The sequence below is a fragment of the Schistocerca nitens genome, chromosome 3, assembly GCF_023898315.1.
Source record: "Schistocerca nitens isolate TAMUIC-IGC-003100 chromosome 3, iqSchNite1.1, whole genome shotgun sequence".
Taxonomy (NCBI): Eukaryota; Metazoa; Arthropoda; class Insecta; order Orthoptera; family Acrididae; genus Schistocerca; species Schistocerca nitens.
Genome location: NC_064616.1, coordinates 692,804,392 through 692,823,387, shown reverse-complemented (window position 1 = coordinate 692,823,387; position 18,996 = coordinate 692,804,392). Strand labels below are relative to the sequence as shown.

General features: G+C 45.5%; 1 protein-coding gene across 1 annotated transcript in view; it reads right to left on the bottom strand.

Annotated features, from left to right (window-relative positions):
* Nucleotides 1-18,996, bottom strand: part of LOC126249723 (uncharacterized) — a 140,770-nt gene that overhangs the window by 58,559 nt on the left and 63,215 nt on the right. The window contains exon 2 of the mRNA XM_049951404.1: nt 16,889-16,999. Coding sequence (XP_049807361.1) covers nt 16,889-16,999 — 111 coding nt within the window. The remainder of the gene's footprint in view (nt 1-16,888; nt 17,000-18,996) is intronic.

The following is an 18,996-nucleotide window of genomic DNA, read 5'->3' as shown; positions in this document are numbered from 1 at the left end:
GATGCGTCTTGGTCGATGTGTGCTGTGTTAGATGATACGGGTGCTTGCCATGTATTGTTTTCTTTTTCCAATTTACTTTCTTCGTGTCTGTTGATGTTATGTGATCTAGAGGATTGTAGAAGTGGTTATGAAATTGCAATGGTGTAGCCGATGTATTTATATGAGTGATTGCTTTGTGTCTTTTGCTAGTTTCTGCTCGTTCTACAAAGAATTTTCTTAAATTGTCTACCTGTCCTTAATGTAGGTGTTTTATGTCGATAAATCCCCTTCCTCCTTCCTTTCTGCTTAATGTGAATCTTTCTGTTGCTGAATGTAATTGATGTAGTATATATGTGTGGCATTGTGATCGTGTAAGTGTACTGAGTGCTTCTAGGTCTGTGTTACTCCATTTCACTACTCCAAATGAGTAGGTCAATATTGGTATAGCATAAGTATTTATAGCTTTTGTCTTGTTTCTTGCTGTCAATTCTGTTTACAGTATTTTTGTTAGTCTTTGTCTATATTTTTCTATTAGTTCTTCTTTAATATTTGTATTATCTATTCTTATTTTTTGTCTGTATCCTAGATATTTATAGGCATCTGTTTTTTCCATCGCTTCTATACAGTCACTGTGGTTATTGTGGTGTCACCGCCAGACACCACACTTGCTAGGTGGTAGCCTTTAAATCGGCAGTGGTCCGTTAGTATACGTCGGACCCGCGTGTCGCCACTATCAGTGATTGCAGACGGAGCGCCGCCACACGGCAGGTCTAGAGAGGCTTCCTAGCACTCGCCCCAGTTGTACAACCGACTTTGCTACCGATGGTTCACTGACAAAATACGCTCTCATTTGCCGAGACGATAGTTTGGCATGGCCTTCAGCTGCGTCATTTGCTACGACCTAGCAAGGTGCCATTATCAGTTACTATTGATATTGTGAATAATGTACCGGCAAGACCGACGTTCTTCATTAACGGATTAAAGTTAAGTATTCCACCAGCTACGTCCTTTTTTCTAAATTCTAATTTCCTTGTCCTGTTCCAGACCTCACGCCAGCCTGCGTGAGCTAAAACGCGTGCCTTTCGGCCTCCTTCTAGTAACATGGTGTTGGCTCTCCTGCCAACCAAAACATTGGCGACAAGGCACAACCGCGTTCTTATCGATATTGCCCTGATTTACTTGTGTAATGGCTTCGCCACAATCTCCAGATGTACTGTCCGAATTTTATCGTTTAGAGAATGAGCACATGCAGGCCTTACTGGATGCCCTTGGACAGCTAGTCCAGAGTCAACGGGCAATGCAAAACGATGCGGCAGCCGCCGCTCCACCGCTAACGCAGCCACAACACGCTGTTGCACCAACTTTTCGGCCTTTTGATGCTGCACTGGAAAGCTGGACGGAGTGTCACGCCAATTTGGATTCCATCTCGCTGCCTACAGAATTCAAGGTAACGAGCGGCAGCCTTTTTTGTTATCTTCGGTTGGCGTACAAACGTACTGTGTGATAGTCAAATTATTTCCCCGACGCGACTTAGCAACTCTGTCCTACGAAGAAATTTTGTCTGCATTAATTGCATATTTCAAAGAATCAGTCAATTTAGTTGTGAAATGGTATACCTTCTTTTGTACAAAACGTACGGCAGGTCAAACTAATCGGGAGTGGGTTGCAACCTTGCAAGGCCTTACTAGGGATTGTGCTTTTGAGTGTCAATGTGGACTCCCTTATTCAGATACTATGGTACATGATGCAATTGCACAGAATGTTTCTGATGTTCGTATAAGGGAACAGATTTTGAATCTAGTCAATCCCTCCCTTCAACAAGTGATGGACATATTGGATCGGCAGGACACACTTGACTTTGCTCAGGAATCATTTGAAACTTCACCAGCCGTGTGTCAGGTTAACCGGCCCGCCGGGCGAGCTGCACGGAGCAGTAAACAGCCCTCGCGCCTGGCCGCGCCGCTGCCGCCAGGCTCTAAGCCATGTGTGCCACGCAGGCACGCAAATGCAGTGCTAAAATCATGCCCGCGGTGTGCTACTAGACATTCGCGTGAGAATTGCCCGTCACGCCAGGCTATTTGATTTTTCTGTAAAAAAAAAGGACATGTTCAGAGTGTTTGCCAGAAAAAGCTCAGATCGGAAACTCACAACCATTCCAGGCCCTTTGCTTCGCGCCGAATTCGAACCAAGGATACTCAGGCTGGTGAAACTTCGTCCATGGAAATTCATGTAGTTCATTCCACTCCGCCCAGTGCCACTCTCTCTAACAGTGACTGTGTTCGTCCCACAAATAGTGTGCGTCGACATCGCCGGAAATCCCGTCAAGTCGCAAGTGATTATGTACCAGTGTCAGTTCACGTTGCACAAGACAGTCGCTCTTGTCGTCAGCAGGACAATAAACTTTTTGTAGACTTGGACATTAACGGCAAAGTGATACCATTCCAGCTTGATACCGGAGCTGCAGTTTCACTGATCAATCAAGACACTTACAAACTGCTGGGCACACCTCTGTTGCGTGCCGCAAATGTTACGTTAACTAGCTATTCAGGTCAAAAGATCCCTGTGTTAGGACAGTGCAGCCTTCTTGCAACATACAAAGGACAAACAAAACTTGTGTCATTTTATGTCCTTCGTTCTTCTTCTGCAGTGAACTTATTTGGTTTCGATTTATTTCAGTTGTTTAACTTGTCTATAGTAACTCAGGTCCTATCAGTAAACCAGACTGTGCCTTCAGACAGTGTTTCTCGTCTATGTGAAGAATTTGCAGACATTTTTGCACCGGGCCTTGGTCGCGCTAAGAACTATAAAGCACATTTGGAACTGAAAGTAAACGCAACCGAAATTTTTCAGAGCGCGCAATGTTCCCCACGCATTGCGTGATAAGTTCGCAAAAACATTACATGATTTGGAATCACAAGGTGTAATTGAAAGTGTGCAGGCTTCTCTCTGGGCATCACCCTTAGTAATTTTGCCAAAACCTTCGGGAAAATTGAGACTTTGTGTGGACTTCAAGGCAACAGTGAATCCACAACTAGAGATTGCATCTTTTCCTTTACCCCCGGAAGATCTTTTTGACAAATTGTGCCCGGGTAAATATTTTTCGAAGTTGGACCTAGCAGATGCGTACTTGCAAATACCAGTGGACGAAGAATCACAGCACGTTTTGGTGGTTAACATGCATCTTGGTTTGTATCGATTCAAACGACTGCCATTCGGGTGTGCATCTGCCCCTGCATTGTTTCAGCAATATCTCCAAACTGTTTGTGCGTCGGTCCCTACTGCAGCAAACTATCTGGACGATATTGTGATCTCCGGAAAGACGGAAGAAGAACATTTAGCCAATCTCAGAACATTATTTCAGGTCTTGCGACAAAATGGTCTTCGCTTGCGGAAGGACAAATGTGTGTTTTTTGCTCGCTATACCACACGCCTCTTCCATTTCAGCTCCGCTTCATCGCTTACGACGTAAAGGTGTTCCGTTCGTCTGGACGACGGAATGCGAACGCGCCTTTCGCCAGTTGAAATCGGCGTTGCTTTCCAATACTTGCCTTACGCCATTCGATCCCCAGAAGCCCCTTTAGTTGATGGTGGATGCATCGGATTTCGGGATCGGTGCTGTGCTTGCGCACAAAGACGGATCGCACGATCGCCCTATTGTCTTTGCGTCCAAATTGCTCTCATCTGCGCAAAGAAATTATTCACAGATCGAGAAAGAAGGATTGGCTCTCGTATTTGGTGTTACAAAGTTTCATGATTTCTTGTATGGTCGTCACTTTACCATAATCACAGACCACAAACCTTTGACATCGCTTTTTCATCCGAACAAGCCTGTACCTCCACGTACAGCGCAGAAATTCATTCGCTGGTCTATTTTCCTCTCGCAGTACCGCTACGATATCTTGTATCGGTCCACTGCTAAGCACGGAAACGCCGATGCATTGTCCCGTTTGCCTGTTGCTGAGGATAGAGCATTCGATTCCTCTGAACTTGCTTGCATGTTCATTGATTCGGAAACTGATGACGTGGTCGAATCGTTTCCGATTGATTTTCGTCGTGTAGCTACAGACACAACTGCCGACCCTGTCATTGCTACCGTTCTGCGTTTTGTTGCTACGCAATTGCCCTTGTCAAAGTCACGGATCGGGGATCCGTTGGTTCGCCGATTTTTTGCTCACAAGGAGAGACTTTTGGTACGACGTGGTGTTTCGCTGTTGCGTTCTGATAATGATCAGTCCAGGGCCGTGGTGCCACGTTCGTTACAGTCTCTGTCTTACAGCCTCTCCACCAAGGACATTGGGGTATAGTGAGAACGAAACAACTTGCTCATCAGCACTGTACTTGGTTCGGAATCGATGCCGCGATTACGAATATGTGCTCTTCTTGCATGGTGTGTGCCCAACAACAATCAGCCCCACCGCGGAAATTCTTTGCATGGCCAAAAGCCACTTCCCCTTGGCATCGCTTACACATCGATTTTGCTGGTCCATTCTGGAATGCTCGATGGTTGGTTGTGGTTGATTCATTCAGTAATTTTCCTTTTGTTGTCTGGATGTCTTCCACGACGTCATCTGCCACCATCCAAGCGTTATCTGCTATCTTTCGCATTGAAGGTCCTCCACAGACTATTGTTTCCGACAATGGCCCACAATTCATGTCCGCAGAATTTCAGTCATTCTGCAAGGCCAATGGTATTCAACATCTGACGTCCGCGCCGTTTTCGCCACAGTCAAACGGTGCCGCTGAACGATTGGTCAGGACTTTCAAGTCACAGATGTTGAAGTTGAAAGAGTCGCATTCTCGGGAGGACGCGTTATTGCTCTTTTTGTCCTCGTATCGCTCTCAGCCCCAAGATTGTCGCTCACCGGCTGAGTTGCTCCACGGTCGTCCTCCTCGAACCTTGATGTCTTTGCTGCATCCGCCGCATCAGGTTCCTGTGCAGCAGCAGACACCTGCTTTTGCCCCAGGCGACGTTGTCTACTATCGTCACTATCGAGGTTCACGGCGTTGGCTCGAAGGGCGCATTCTTCGCTGCCTCGGACGCGCTATGTATCTGGTTTTGGGGGCCTCTGGTAAGGTACGCCGGCATCTCAATCAGCTGCGCCTCTGTCGTCGCACGGGATCTGCCGCTCCCCGTCTGCTTTCAGCGACGGTGCCGTCTGGTCAGCGCCCTGGGGACCCATCTACTGGCTCGCCTCAGCCCCAGGTGTTACCGACGCTGCCTTCCATTTTGCCCCATGGCGACGCGCCGCCGCCACCGCCACCGCCGCCTGTTCTCCCGCCGGCGACGCCCGCGGTGGACGCGTCGCTGCAACCGCCGGGCGCCTCCCTGGGTCACGCGCTGCCGATCGCTTCCCGTGACAGGATGTCCTCCGACATGGAACTCTTGCCCGCTCCGGACCATATGTCGTCTTCGCCCGTCGGGTGCCCCGGCTCGATGGAGGTCGACCCTTCGGCCCCTCCTGTCTCTCTGCGGGCGCATGCACCGCATGTTGGCGTGCACCCTGGAGCAGGTTTTCAGGCGTTTCCTAGCTCCCCGCGGTCCGAATGGCAGGGTGCGGGTGGCACAGCCTCGCCTGTTGTTGGGCTCCCCACCTCGTCGCATACGTCAACATGGGGTCCTCCCCACGGCGGGCGGAAAACTAATGCCACAACCGTACGCCGATTTGCGGGGGAGGAATGTGGTGTCACCGCCAGACACCACACTTGCTAGGTGGTAGCCTTTAAATCGGCAGCGGTCCGTTAGTATACGTCGGACCCGCGTGTCGCCACTATCAGTGATTGCAGACCGAGCGCCGCCACACGGCAGGTCTAGAGAGACTTCCTAGCACTCGCCCCAGTTGTGCAACCGACTTTGCTAGCGATGGTTCACTGAAAAAATACGCTCTCATTTGCCGAGACGATAGTTTGGCATGGCCTTCAGCTGTGTCATTTGCTACGACCTAGCAAGGCGCCATTATCAGTTACTATTGATATTGTGAATAATGTACCGGCAAGACCGACGTTCTTCATTAACGGATTAAAGTTAAGTATTCCACCAGCTACGTCCTTTTTTCTAAATTCTAATTTCCTTGTCCTGTTCCAGACCTCACGCCAGCCTGCGTGAGCTAAAACGCGTGCCTTTCGGCCTCCTTCTAGTAACACGGTGTTGACTCTCCTGCCAACCAAAACAGTTATCCAATATGTAATCTTCTTGTTTAGTGTGTTTTCCCTTGACTATGCTATTTTTATTACATTTGTCTGTTCCAAAAGCCATATTTATATCATTGCTGAATACTTCTGTTATCTTTAGTAACTGGTTGAGTTGTTGATTTGTTGCTGCCAGTAGTTTTAGATCAACCATGTATAGAAAATGTGTGATTTTGTGTTGATATGTTCCAGTAATATTATATCCATAATCTGTATTATTTAGCATGTTGGATAGTGGGTTCAGAGCAAGGCAGAACCAGAAAGGACTTAATGAGTCTCCTTGGTATATTCCACGCTTAATCTGTACTGGCTGTGATGTGATATTATTTGAATTTGTTTGGATATTAAGTGTGGTTTTCCAATTTTTCATTACTATGTTTAGGAACTGTATCAATTTAGGATCTACTTTGTACATTTCCAACATTTGTAGTCACCATGAGTGGGGTACACTGTCAAAAGCTTTTTGGTAATCAATGTATGCGTAGTGTAGCGACCTTTGTTTAGTTTTAGCTTGATATGTCACCTCTGCATGTATTATCAGTTGCTCTTTACATCCTTGTGCTCCTTTGCAGCAGCCTTTCTGTTCTTCATTTATAATTTTGTTCTGTGTTGTATGTGTCATTAATTTCTGTGTAATGACTGAAGTTAATATTTTGTATATTCTTGGTAGGCATGTTATGGGGCGATATTTTGCTGGGTTCGCTGTGTCTGCTTGATCTTTAGGTTTCAGATAAGTTATTCCTGGTGTAAGTGTATCAGGGACTGTGTATGGGTCTGCAATGTAACTGTTAAATAATTTAGTTAGATGTGAATGTGTTGAGATGAACTTGTTTAGCCAGAAATTTGCTATTTTATCTTTTCCAGGGGCTTTCCAATTGTGCGTAGAATTAATTGCTCGGGTGACTTCATGTTGCAAAATTATCACTTCAGGCATTTGTGGTATCATCTTGTATGTGTCTGTTTCTGCTTTTATACACCGTGCATGTCTGTTATGTTGTACCGAGTTTGACCATATGTTGCTCCAGAAGTGTTCCATGTCTGTTATGTTTGGTGGATTGTCTATTTTAATGTGTGTGTTATCTATTGTCTGGTAAAATTTCTTTTGGTTTGTGTTGAATGTTTGGTTTTGTTTCCTTCTATTTTCACTTTTTTTTGTATCTTCTAAGTCGTTTGGCCAATGCTTGTAATTTCTGCTTCTTGTCATCTAATTGCTCTATCGCTTCTTGTTGTGAGATTTTACCTAACCCTTTTCGTTTTTTGTCTGATATTTCATTTCTTATAAATTGTGTTAGCTGTCCGATGTCTTTTCTCAGTTTTTCTATTCTGATCTGTAGCCTGAGTTGCCATGCTGGTTTTGTGGGTTTCTTCTGTGTGTTGGTTGGTTCTGATCTCTGCCTAGTGTGTATATTTAGTGTAGTGAGTGCTCCTATATAAACCAGTAGTTGTAACTCTTCCATAGTTGTGTTTTCATTTATTTTGTTGTGTATGATTGTGTTGATAGTTGTTATTGTTGTTTCGGCTTGAGGGTTATTTGTTGGTCTATGCAAGAATGGTCTGATGTCTGTATTTGTGTCTATGTATTCTACACTCCTGGAAATGGAAAAAAGAACTCATTGACACCGGTGTGTCAGACCCACCATACTTGCTCCGGACACTGCGAGAGGGCTGTACAAGCAATGATCACACGCACGGCACAGCGGACACACCAGGAACCGCGGTGTTGGCCGTCGAATGGCGCTAGCTGCGCAGCATTTGTGCACCGCCGCCGTCAGTGTCAGCCAGTTTGCCGTGGCATACGGAGCTCCATCGCAGTCTTTAACACTGGTAGCATGCGTGGACGTGAACCGTATGTGCAGTTGACGGACTTTGAGCGAGGGCATATAGTGGGCATGCGGGAGGCCGCGTGGACGTACCGCCGAATTGCTCAACACGTGGGGCGTGAGGTCTCCACAGTACATCGATGTTGTCGCCAGTGGTCGGCGGAAGGTGCACGTGCCCGTCGACCTGGGACCGGACCGCAGCGACGCACGGATGCACGCCAAGACCGTAGGATCCTACGCAGTGCCGTAGGGGACCGCACCGCCACTTCCCAGCAAATTAGGGACACTGTTGCTCCTGGGGTATCGGCGAGGACCATTCGCAACCGTCTCCATGAAGCTGGGCTACGGTCCCGCACACCGTTAGGCCGTCTTCCGCTCACGCCCCAACATCGTGCAGCCCGCCTCCAGTGGTGTCGCGACAGGCGTGAATGGAGGGACGAATGGAGACGTGTCGTCTTCAGCGATGAGAGTCGCTTCTGCCTTGGTGCCAATGATGGTCGTATGCGTGTTTGGCGCCGTGCAGGTGAGCGCCACAATCAGGACTGCATACGACCGAGGCACACAGGGCCAACACCCGGCATCATGGTGTGGGGAGCGATCTCCTACACTGGCCGTACACCACTGGTGATCGTCGAGGGGACACTGAATAGTGCACGGTACATCCAAACCGTCATCGAACCCATCGTTCTACCATTCCTAGACCGGCAAGGGAACTTGCTGTTCCAACAGGACAATGCACGTCCGCATGTATCCCGTGCCACCCAACGTGCTCTAGAAGGTGTAGGTCAACTACCCTGGCCAGCAAGATCTCCGGATCTGTCCCCCATTGAGCATGTTTGGGACTGGATGAAGCGTCGTCTCACGCGGTCTGCACGTCCAGCACGAACGCTGGTCCAACTGAGGCGCCAGGTGGAAATGGCATGGCAAGCCGTTCCACAGGACTACATCCAGCATCTCTACGATCGTCTCCATGGGAGAATAGCAGCCTGCATTGCTGCGAAAGGTGGATATACACTGTACTAGTGCCGACATTGTGCATGCTCTGTTGCCTGTGTCTATGTGCCTGTGGTTCTGTCAGTGTGATCATGTGATGTATCTGACCCCAGGAATGTGTCAATAAAGTTTCCCCTTCCTGGGACAATGAATTCACGGTGTTCTTATTTCAATTTCCAGGAGTGTATATATGTCAGTTGAAATTTTTCTTCTATATCTAACACGTGTGTCACTTCGTGTTCTATTTGTGCTTGTTCTGGTGGCTGTCTTAAGATTTCGTTTTCCTCTGATTGTTTAATTGATGCGTATTGTTCTTTGTTTGTTTGCTCTGTGATGTTTGAGTCCATTACTGTATTTTCTTCTCCTTCTGGTTGCACATTATTTTGTTCCAGTATTCGTTGTACTTGTTGTTTGATGTTTTCTAATTCTGACTGGGGTATCCTGTTATTTTTTATTATTACACGGATCTGATCAGCTAGTCGTTGTTGTGTTAAAATTTTTAATTCTGGGTATCTGGTAATAAATATTGCGTATACCCGTGATCTGTATCCAGTTGTGTTGGTTCCTAAGTTTGTTGCTTGGTAATAACAGAACATGAGCTGTCGGTTAACTTCATCTGACCATCTCATCCTCTGTCTTTGTTTTCCTTCTAGAGTGGTTGCAGAAAGCATATCCTGCAAAACACCTCTATTTAGATTTAAATCATTTTCCGTGTGGTTAGCAGTGTCGTTACCATTGTGGACGGGCATAGGGTTCAAGCGTCGTCCCCGACCATGACAGCACTTGTTCGAGGCTTCATTAGTTCTGTCCTGAACCAACTAATCACATTAAAAGGGCGGTTATCCCTATTAGTGGTTTGTTCTTTTCGTCGCCTTTTACGACTGGCAGAACATACCGGAGGCCTATTCTTTTCCCGGTCCTCCACGCGGTTTATTATTATTATTATTATTATTATTATTCTCCTAAGCAAAGAAGGGAAAGGAGAAAGGTGGAAGGAGTATATAGAGAGTCTATACAAGGGCGATGTACTTGAGGACAATATTATAAAAATGGAAGAGAACGTAGATGAAGATGAGATAGGAGATATGATACAGCGTGAAGAGTTTGACAGAGCACTGGAAGACCTAAGTCGAAACAAGGCCCCGGGAGTAGACAACATTCCATTAGAGCTACTGACAGCCTTGGGAGAGCTAGGCCTAACAAAAATCTACCATCTAGTGACTAAGATGTGTGAGACAGGCGAAATACCCTCAGACTTCAAGAAGAATATAATAATTCCAATCCCAAAGAAAGCAGGTGTTGACAGATGTGAAAATTACCGAACTATCAGTTTAATAAGCCACGGCTGCAAAATACTAACACGAATTCTTTACAGACGAATGGAAAAACTGGTAGAAGCCGACCTCGGGGAAGATCAGTTTGGATTCCGTAGAAATGTGGGAACACGTGAGGCAATACTGACCCTACGACTTATCTTAGAAAATAGATTAAGGAAAGGCAAACCTACGTTTCTAGCGTTTGTAGACTTAGAGAAAGCTTTTGACAATGTTGACTGGAATACTCTCTTTCAAATTGTAAAGGTGGCAGGGGTAAAATACAGGGAGCGAAAGGCTATTTACAATTTGTACAGAAACCAGATGGCAGTTATAAGAGTCGAGGGGAATGAAAGGGAAGCAGTGGTTGGGAAGAGAGTGAGACAGGGTTGTAACCTATCCCAGATGTTATTCAATCTGTATATTGAGCAAGCAGTAAAGGAAACAAAAGAAAAATTCGGAGTAGGAATTAAAATCCATGGAGAAGAAATAAAAACATTGAGGTTCGCCGGTGACTTTGTAATTCTGTGAGAGACAGCAAAGGACCTGGAAGAGCAGCTGAATGGAATGGACAGTGTCTTGAAAGGAGGATATAAGATGAGCATCAACAAAAGCAAAACGAGGATAATGGAATGTAGTCGAAATAAATCGGGTGATGCTGGGGGAAGTAGATTAGGAAATGAGAGGTTTAAAGTAGTAAAGGAGTTTTGCTATTTGGGGAGCAAAATAACTGATGATGGTCGAAGTAGAGAGGATATAAAATGTAGACTGGCAGTGGCAAGGAAAGCGTTTCTGAAGAAGAGAAATTTATTAACATCGAGTATAGATTTAAGTGTCAGGAAGTCGTTTCTGAAAGTATTTGTATGGAGTGTAGACATGTATGGAAGTAAAACGTGGACGATAAATAGTTTAGACAAAAAGCGAATAGAAGCTTTCGAAATGTGGTGCTACAGAAGAATGCTGGAGATTAGATGGGTACATCACATGAGGAGGTATTGAATAGAATTGGAGAGAAGAGAAATTTGTGGCGCAACTTGACTAGGAGAAGGGATCGGTTGGTGGGGCATATTCTGAGGCATCAAGGGATCACCAATTTAGTATTGGAGGGCAGCGTGGAGGGTAAAAATCGTAGAGGGAGACCAAGAGATGAATATACTAAACAGATTCAGAAGGATGTATGTTGCAGTAGGTATTGAATGAAGAAGCTTGCACAGGATACAGTAGCTTGGAGAGCTTCATCAAACCAGTCTCAGGACTGAAGACCACAACAATAACAACAACAACAACATTATTATTATCATATAAAATTCTGTGTGTGGTATCGATAGTAACGATGCCTAATAGTTTCAAAGGTTGGCTCCACTACGAGAGACACCGACGACAGCGCCCTCAAGCCGGTGCTGTCGAGGTCTACGAGCATCGCGACTGCTTCAGCCATTTCATCAGGTGCAGCCAGCCAGGACACGTCGCTTCAGCTTCGCACTTGATTCCACGTTATGTATTCTTATTGCTTGAGTAAAGGGGATTTAAATTCATACAGCAGTACCGACGTGTTTTACCTTTCCCTGATCCAACCCACGCGCCGCCTTCCAGGCGGGATACAAAACTGTGGATCATTTTCTAGTGCAAAGAATAAAAAAGATGCACTCTGACAATAATGGACCATGTAGATGGAAAAGAAACCATCTTTTTTCATATTTTATCCGATATGACTCTCTCTCTCTTGTCTTCGATTCGAGTAGTCGGACATCTTGGCGAGTGCTGTTGAATGTAAACATTATTATACTTGTAATCAGATAATATCTTAGTTTCATGCTATTATTAACTTTTACTTGTAAGAGGTAAGCCCTATCTCATGTCCGCTTCCTTTGAATATCAGTAATTCAAGTTATTTTCAGCGCAACAATTGCAGCCACCGTTGAAGCCACAGCCGCCATTACGTGGCAATTTTAATTTATGAAATTAGCGGAAGCGGATTATTCGCACGCTTCAATTATAATACATATTTTTTCCACAGCCGCCAGACGCTGCAACGGAAGACATAGCTTTAAGATTTTTATTTTCAGTTTAACAGCCGAGATTCAGAGCCACGACTCAGGCTACAATGCATCACGAAAGAAAACGGTAAGAAATTATTCTCTAGCGCGTGTGTGGGCAAACGCAAATAATAACCAGAGATCTCATATTTGATCAAAAACGTTTAGCCGAGGCAAGAACCTAAAAAAGTTTATTTCAGTTTTCAACTTATATGTAGCGTGCTTACAATTATTAACGTGATTAATGATTTTGCTAAGGAATAACTTTCATTGAACAAACCGCCTTACAAAAAGCAATTTAATTCAAATCAAAGAAAAAATCAAAATTAAACTAATAACCAGATAAACAATTAATTTTGAGAAAAGCCCACCACGTAATAACGACATTCATATAAAAAGAACGAGAAAAATATATTATATTATCATAAATCACGCGAGACCTCTCAACCTGTGAAGTTTTATTACGTTTCCTTCTCCCTTTCTGGGCGCTTCATTTCCATTTCACTTTAGATTTTGTTAGGAACTGATTACAGCTCAGTAGTAATATCCTTGTCCGACGGATGCTAGTCTTCGACCAGTGGTGCAAGACGACGCAGAAGGGATTCGATTACTTGTTCACGGAGGGCAGGTGCAGATGTGAAGTGATTACAATGTGTTCTCGAGCGGTTCTAGGCACTTCAGTCCGGAACCACGCGGCTGCTACGTCGCAGGTTCGGATCCTGCCACGGGCATGGATGTGTGTGCTGTCCTTAGGTTAGTTAGGTTTACGTAGTTAGTCTAGGGGACTGACGACCTCAGATGTTAAGTCCCATAGTGCTTAGAGCCATTTGAGCCATTTTTACAATGTGTTTGGCGCACTACACGGCGTTGCTCCCTTGTGGTGGTAAGACGTGGTCGACGGGAACCTTCATGAGTATCCCTGCCACCCTTGAATATCTCGTCTATGTTAAAGTTACTTGAACTTCTTTAAAGTTGTACATTTTTGCAGTTGTTTAGGTATGTGGAAGGAATCATCGTGGCAGCCGGCCGAACTGTTTTAGGGTAGCACAGGTCACTGACGACTTTTCCCAAACGGAAAATGACAAAGAACCCCTCGAGTGCGAGGTCGCAAAAGGCCAATGATGTTTACAGCATTCGACGCCTCACGTGTACTCTACCATACAACCACAATGTTGGCTGCTAATGGCAACAGGGGACGGGACTGGAGGTATCCAGTGGTGAGCACAGCTTGAGGCTGTGGAGCGATATTGAACTGCTTAGTCGACGAGTAACTCACAAGAGTGCTACACTGCTATTGGTGTTGATACAAAGCAGAGGAATGGCAGCGAAAAACGTGGCAAACATTGCGTTATATCTCCAACAACAGTTGCCGAAGTTGGCATTTCGTCATAAAGGAACCCAAGGTATTTCGGAAAGGGAGAAAGAAGTGGCAGATGAAATATTAGCGTTTCTGCAAAATGAGTCAGTGGAATGTGTGGTGTCGTATACCCTTAACTATTCTGTCTCTATTGAGACGTAGTAACGGTAAATCGTTGTCCATGGAGCGGGTACTGAACATAATTACGTACACGGAATATCGTCCGTAGCATAGTACAGAAAAAATCATGAACAGATTTCGAATAAGTCCGTGTCAATGTGACCTTGTAGTGCACAAGAAAAACTACCGATATTCAAGGGAGGACAAGGCGCACTTGTTACAAAAACTGTTGTTTGGGCGTTTCAAGGATACTCGATACAATTTACAGGTTGTGCATGGTGGTGACCTGCTATGTTATGCACATAAAATGGCGAGCGACATAGGTTACAGTGATTTCAAGGGAATCAGTGGATGGTTCCATAACTTCAAACAGCGCTACAGAATTGCACGACGTAAGATAACGAAATTTCAAACAAAGCGTCAAACTGACGATGCACAGCAAACTGCGGAAACAGAACAAAATTTGTAGATGAGGTAAACAAGTTTCTCCTAACGTCCCGTAAGGAATTTGTTTTCAACTCCGACTAATCGGGATTTGAAGAGAAAATGCATGTGAAAGAAACTCTGGAAATTAGAGGTACCAAGTGAGTTGCATCAAGATCAACTAACATCAATGCCTTAACGGATTCGTATACAATTATGCCGACTGTTAATCTGGATGGCAAATTGGCTGGAAAGTTGTTTATTGTGCTGCGAGAAGCTGGAGGTGCTCTGCCCCCCTGTAATTCTTTCTCGTGTGCGTGATCTCGCAATGGAAGAAGAGAATATTTACAATCGCACCAAAAAGTATTGGCACACGTGCGTATTTATCGTTTCTGGTTACAAACGTCGCACCTTCCGGTACACAGCACATGTACGTGCTACCTCACATACCAGACATTACAATTCTGCCCACAGTGCCTACAGTTAACAAAGAAATGCAGTGTTAAGGGCACACATGTATCTCCTCTGCACACAAAAAGTACTGGCACAGAGCGTGGCTTCTCGGTATATTGCTGGGTTTTCAGGTACTGGAACGCCATCTGCTGACGCAGTAGACACTGCGTGTTGTTGACGGCCCAGTCGCTAGAATGTTGCTGTATTGCGCGATAGTGGTCAGCATGGGGCCGAAGAAGAACGAACATTCAGTGGCGTTGCGTGAGAGAGTGGTATTGCTCCATTCACAAGGGAGAAGCTATCGACAAATCGGAGAAGAGGTGTCAGTTAGCTACACCACGGTACGAGCCATCATTAATAAATATAAAGAGACTGGAACAACAGTGAATATTGTCGTCCTGGACATCCAAAAGTGCTTACAACCCGAGAGCGTCGCCGTATCATTGCACTTGCTCGGAAGGAACCTGCTACAAGTGCAACAACTATTGCTGAGGTTGTTCAGACAACGTCCGACAAGACGGTTAGTGCTCAAACTATACGAAATGTGTTGAATGAGGCTGACATGCATGGACGTTCTCCCAGGAAAAAGCCATACATATCGGAAATTAACCGGCAGAAAAGCCTGCAGTTTGCCAAGGACTACATCAGCAAGCCGATGGAGTTTTGGAACACTGTGATATTTAGCGACGTTTCGAAGTTCAATGTGTTCGGATTTGATGCAAGAAAAAAAGTTTGGCGCCGTGGGGGCGGTATCATGGTCTGGGGCTGTATGGCGGCGTCCGGCGTTGGAAATCTAGCTGTAATTCCACGGTTCAATGGATCATATAAGATACATCGACGTGTTGCGAGGTAATTTACACACTAGTGCACAGACATTGGGCCTTACTGGGGTGTTTCATTTCCAGCAAGACAACGACCCAAAACATACCGCCATGAAAACCCGGGAGTGGTTACTATACAATTCCTCCAGAAGGGTTCTAACACCACCTCAGAGCCCTCAGTTGAACCCCTTTGAGAACCCGTGGGCTCATCTTAACACACAAGTCAGAAAAAGGCGTCTGTCCGGTAAAAACGACTTGGAGAAAGTGCTCCTGGAGGAATGGTCGAAAATTACCCCTGATATCACCCGGAATTTAATACAAAGCATTCATAGGTATTTACGTGCTGTTATAGATGCTAAAGGGATCCACACTAGCTATTAGAAGGTAAACATCAATGAAGAAAACGAACGAACACACTGTCCGATTCATACGCGTGTGCCAATACTTTTTTGGATGCAGAAGAGCGATGTTTGTTTTCATAGCACTGTATGTTACTTCACGGACAGGTAACCTATGTAATGTAAGGTGGCTCGTGTCTGGGTTCTGTTCTGAAATATATGTTTTGTTTAACCTACAACCACTAAAATGTAACTGTGCCAATACTTTTTGGTGTGACTGTACGTCACAGCAAGCAAGAGGAGGAAAATGGGTGTAAGACAACTACAACTGTGGTATGAGCACTGCTTTTGGCCAATAGCTGGTCAAAATAACTTGCTGTTGTTTGATTCTTGATCTGCGAATAAAAATCATGCTCCTTTAGAGCAAACTGTCCCTCGTGAAAAGTAAGTGACATTGCAATTCATACCACCTGGAACCACTGGACAAATTCAGCATCTGGATGTTTGTTTTTTTCCGTGCCTATAAAATATATTATCGCACTGTCTGTAGCTACGCCTATTTCGCGATAAGCTCCACGACAGACTGTTTCACATTCGGTTACATGCCATCACATTCGATCAGTTCTCATCAGCCCTCTACACCAATATGATTCTATGTTCATTCTTTGAGAGTGGAAACCTGGCTGAACGGCCTGCACGGTTTGCAATTCCTAAGGAGTTCGCCTTCGATCTTCATGGTGCGAAGGGGTTCGCGATGCAACTTAATGGTTTATTTTGAACATTTCTTGAATACCGTCGACGTCCACTTTGTGAAGTGTAATACGTACCTCCCATAGAAGGTTGATCGCGGTACCTCTTGGACACTCATTTTCTGTCGCCCTGATGCACACGACGAGTCACTAGCAGCTACCACTTTTCCTGTCATAATTGTTAACACATCACTTTCAAATGACCCTTACTAAAGATTGAACTTGCGACCTTGCACTCAAGAGGTTGCTTGTGAGCGCTGCGGGCCGTGGCATCGTCAAGAACAGAGAGGGAGTGCTTACCGAGTGGCGCGCTGCAGCAGCAGGCGTCGTGCAGCAGCTTCTCGCTGCAGTAGCTGTACACGGAGGAGTCGCACAGAGGGCACCGCCGCCTGCCCTCCGCGCCGACAGGGCCTGAAATCAACATTACCTCCAGCTCCGTACCAGATAACAACTATAGTCTCACAAAATTGAAATTTGGTGTCCAGGCACAAGTATAGATAAAGAATTTTCACCGGCCGTTGTGGCAAGCACGGTTCTAGGCGCTTCAGTCCGGACCCGCGCTGCAGCTACGGTCGCAGGTTCAAATCCTGCCTCGGGCATGGATGTGTGTGCTGTCCTTAGGTTAGATAGGTTTATTAATTCTAAATCTAGGGCACTGATGACCTCAAATGTTAAGTCCCATAGTGATCAGAGCCATTTGAACCAATTATTTTATTTATTTATTTATTTTTGAAAGAATTTTCAACCAGTCCAAGGCCAATACTAATCTTTCGACATGAAGGTGATCAATCTCGTCATGATCACAGATCGACAATTGTTCTAAAGCGCGTTCATTTCAAAATAAATCTTTATCACTGTGAGTATCCGCGTGTTGCATTCGACATCCCTGAATCTCTAAGAGATACATCTCACATGTTAACTTCGGATGGTCGATGAGCACTACGGAGGTTTTGCTGGCATATTGTTCAAGTTTATCGTGAGTCTGTAGCCCAAAGCAAAGTCCCAAGCGACTGTAAAAAAAGCGCAAAAGAACGGACCTTAAAAATTTCAGACCAATGTCTGTGACATCGGTTTGCTGCAGGATACTTGAACGTATTCTGAGTTCGAATATAATAAATTTTCTTGAGACCGAGAATCTTATATCCACGAATCAGCACGGTTTTAGAAATCAGCGTTCGTGTGAAACTGAGCTTGCGCTTTTCTCACTTGATATACTGCGAACTATGGATGAAGGGCAATAGGCAGATTCCATATTTCTAGACTTATGGAAAGCGTTAACACGGTGCCATATTTCAGGCTGTTAACGAAGGCACGAGCATATGGAATAGTTTCACAGATATGTGAATGGCTCGAAGACTTCTTAAGTAATAGAACCCAATATGTTGTCTTCGACGGCGAGTGTTCATCAGAGACAAATGTGTCGTCGGGAGTGCCCCAGCGACGTGTGATACGCTCGCTGTTATACTTCAATGATTTGGCGGACGGGTTGGGCAGTGGTCAGCGGTTGTTTCCTGATAATGCTGTGGTGTGCGGTAAGGTGTCGAAGTTGAGTGACTGTAGGAGGATACAAGATGATTTAGACAAGATCTCTGGTTGGTATGAAGAATGGCAGCTAGAGCTAAATGTAAAAAAATATAAGCTTATGCTGATGAGTAGAAAAACAAACACGTAGTATTCATATACAGCATTAACAGTGTCCTGCTTGACACAGTCACGTCGTTTAAATGCAATAAGCCATATGAAATGGAACGAGCATCTGAGGAATGTGGTAGGAAAGGCAAATGGTCGGCTTCGGTTTATTGGGAGAATTCTAGTAAAGTGTGATTCTTCTGTAAAGGAGACCGCATATAAAACGCTGGTGCGACTTTTCTTGCGTATTGTTCGAGTGTTTGGGATGCGTACCAGGTCGCATTAAAGGAATACATCGAAGCATTTCAAAGGCGGGCTGCTAGATTTGTTACTGTGAGAGGTGGCATGAGCCCCCTCTCATATTTCTATCTTACGATTCTCCTCTCTAGTTGCATGCGGTGGAGGTTCCGTTGCTATTCCTTCACACGCGGACTTCCCATGCAGCGTCTCTCGCCACCCGGGTGGTCCAGTGACAGGCGGGCTCTTCTGACTTTGAAAGGGTAGGCCGACAGGTGTGGGGGGTCGAGTGAATGCTTTCCGGACGCCGGCATTGTCAGGAGACGCGCCCGTTTGGAGCCGGAAGTGGCGGCTGGGCTGGAGGTTCCGTTGCTTCGCAGAAGCTTAGCGAAAACACTTTCTGGCGGGCTACCAGCGAGGCGTGGGAATGACTTATGTACCCAGGCAGCTGTGGCGGGAAAATTCCCGCGCTTTCTGCAAAATAGGACTGTGATTGGCTTGCTCAGGGCATAGCTCCGTGACGGAGCAAAATCAGCACAGAA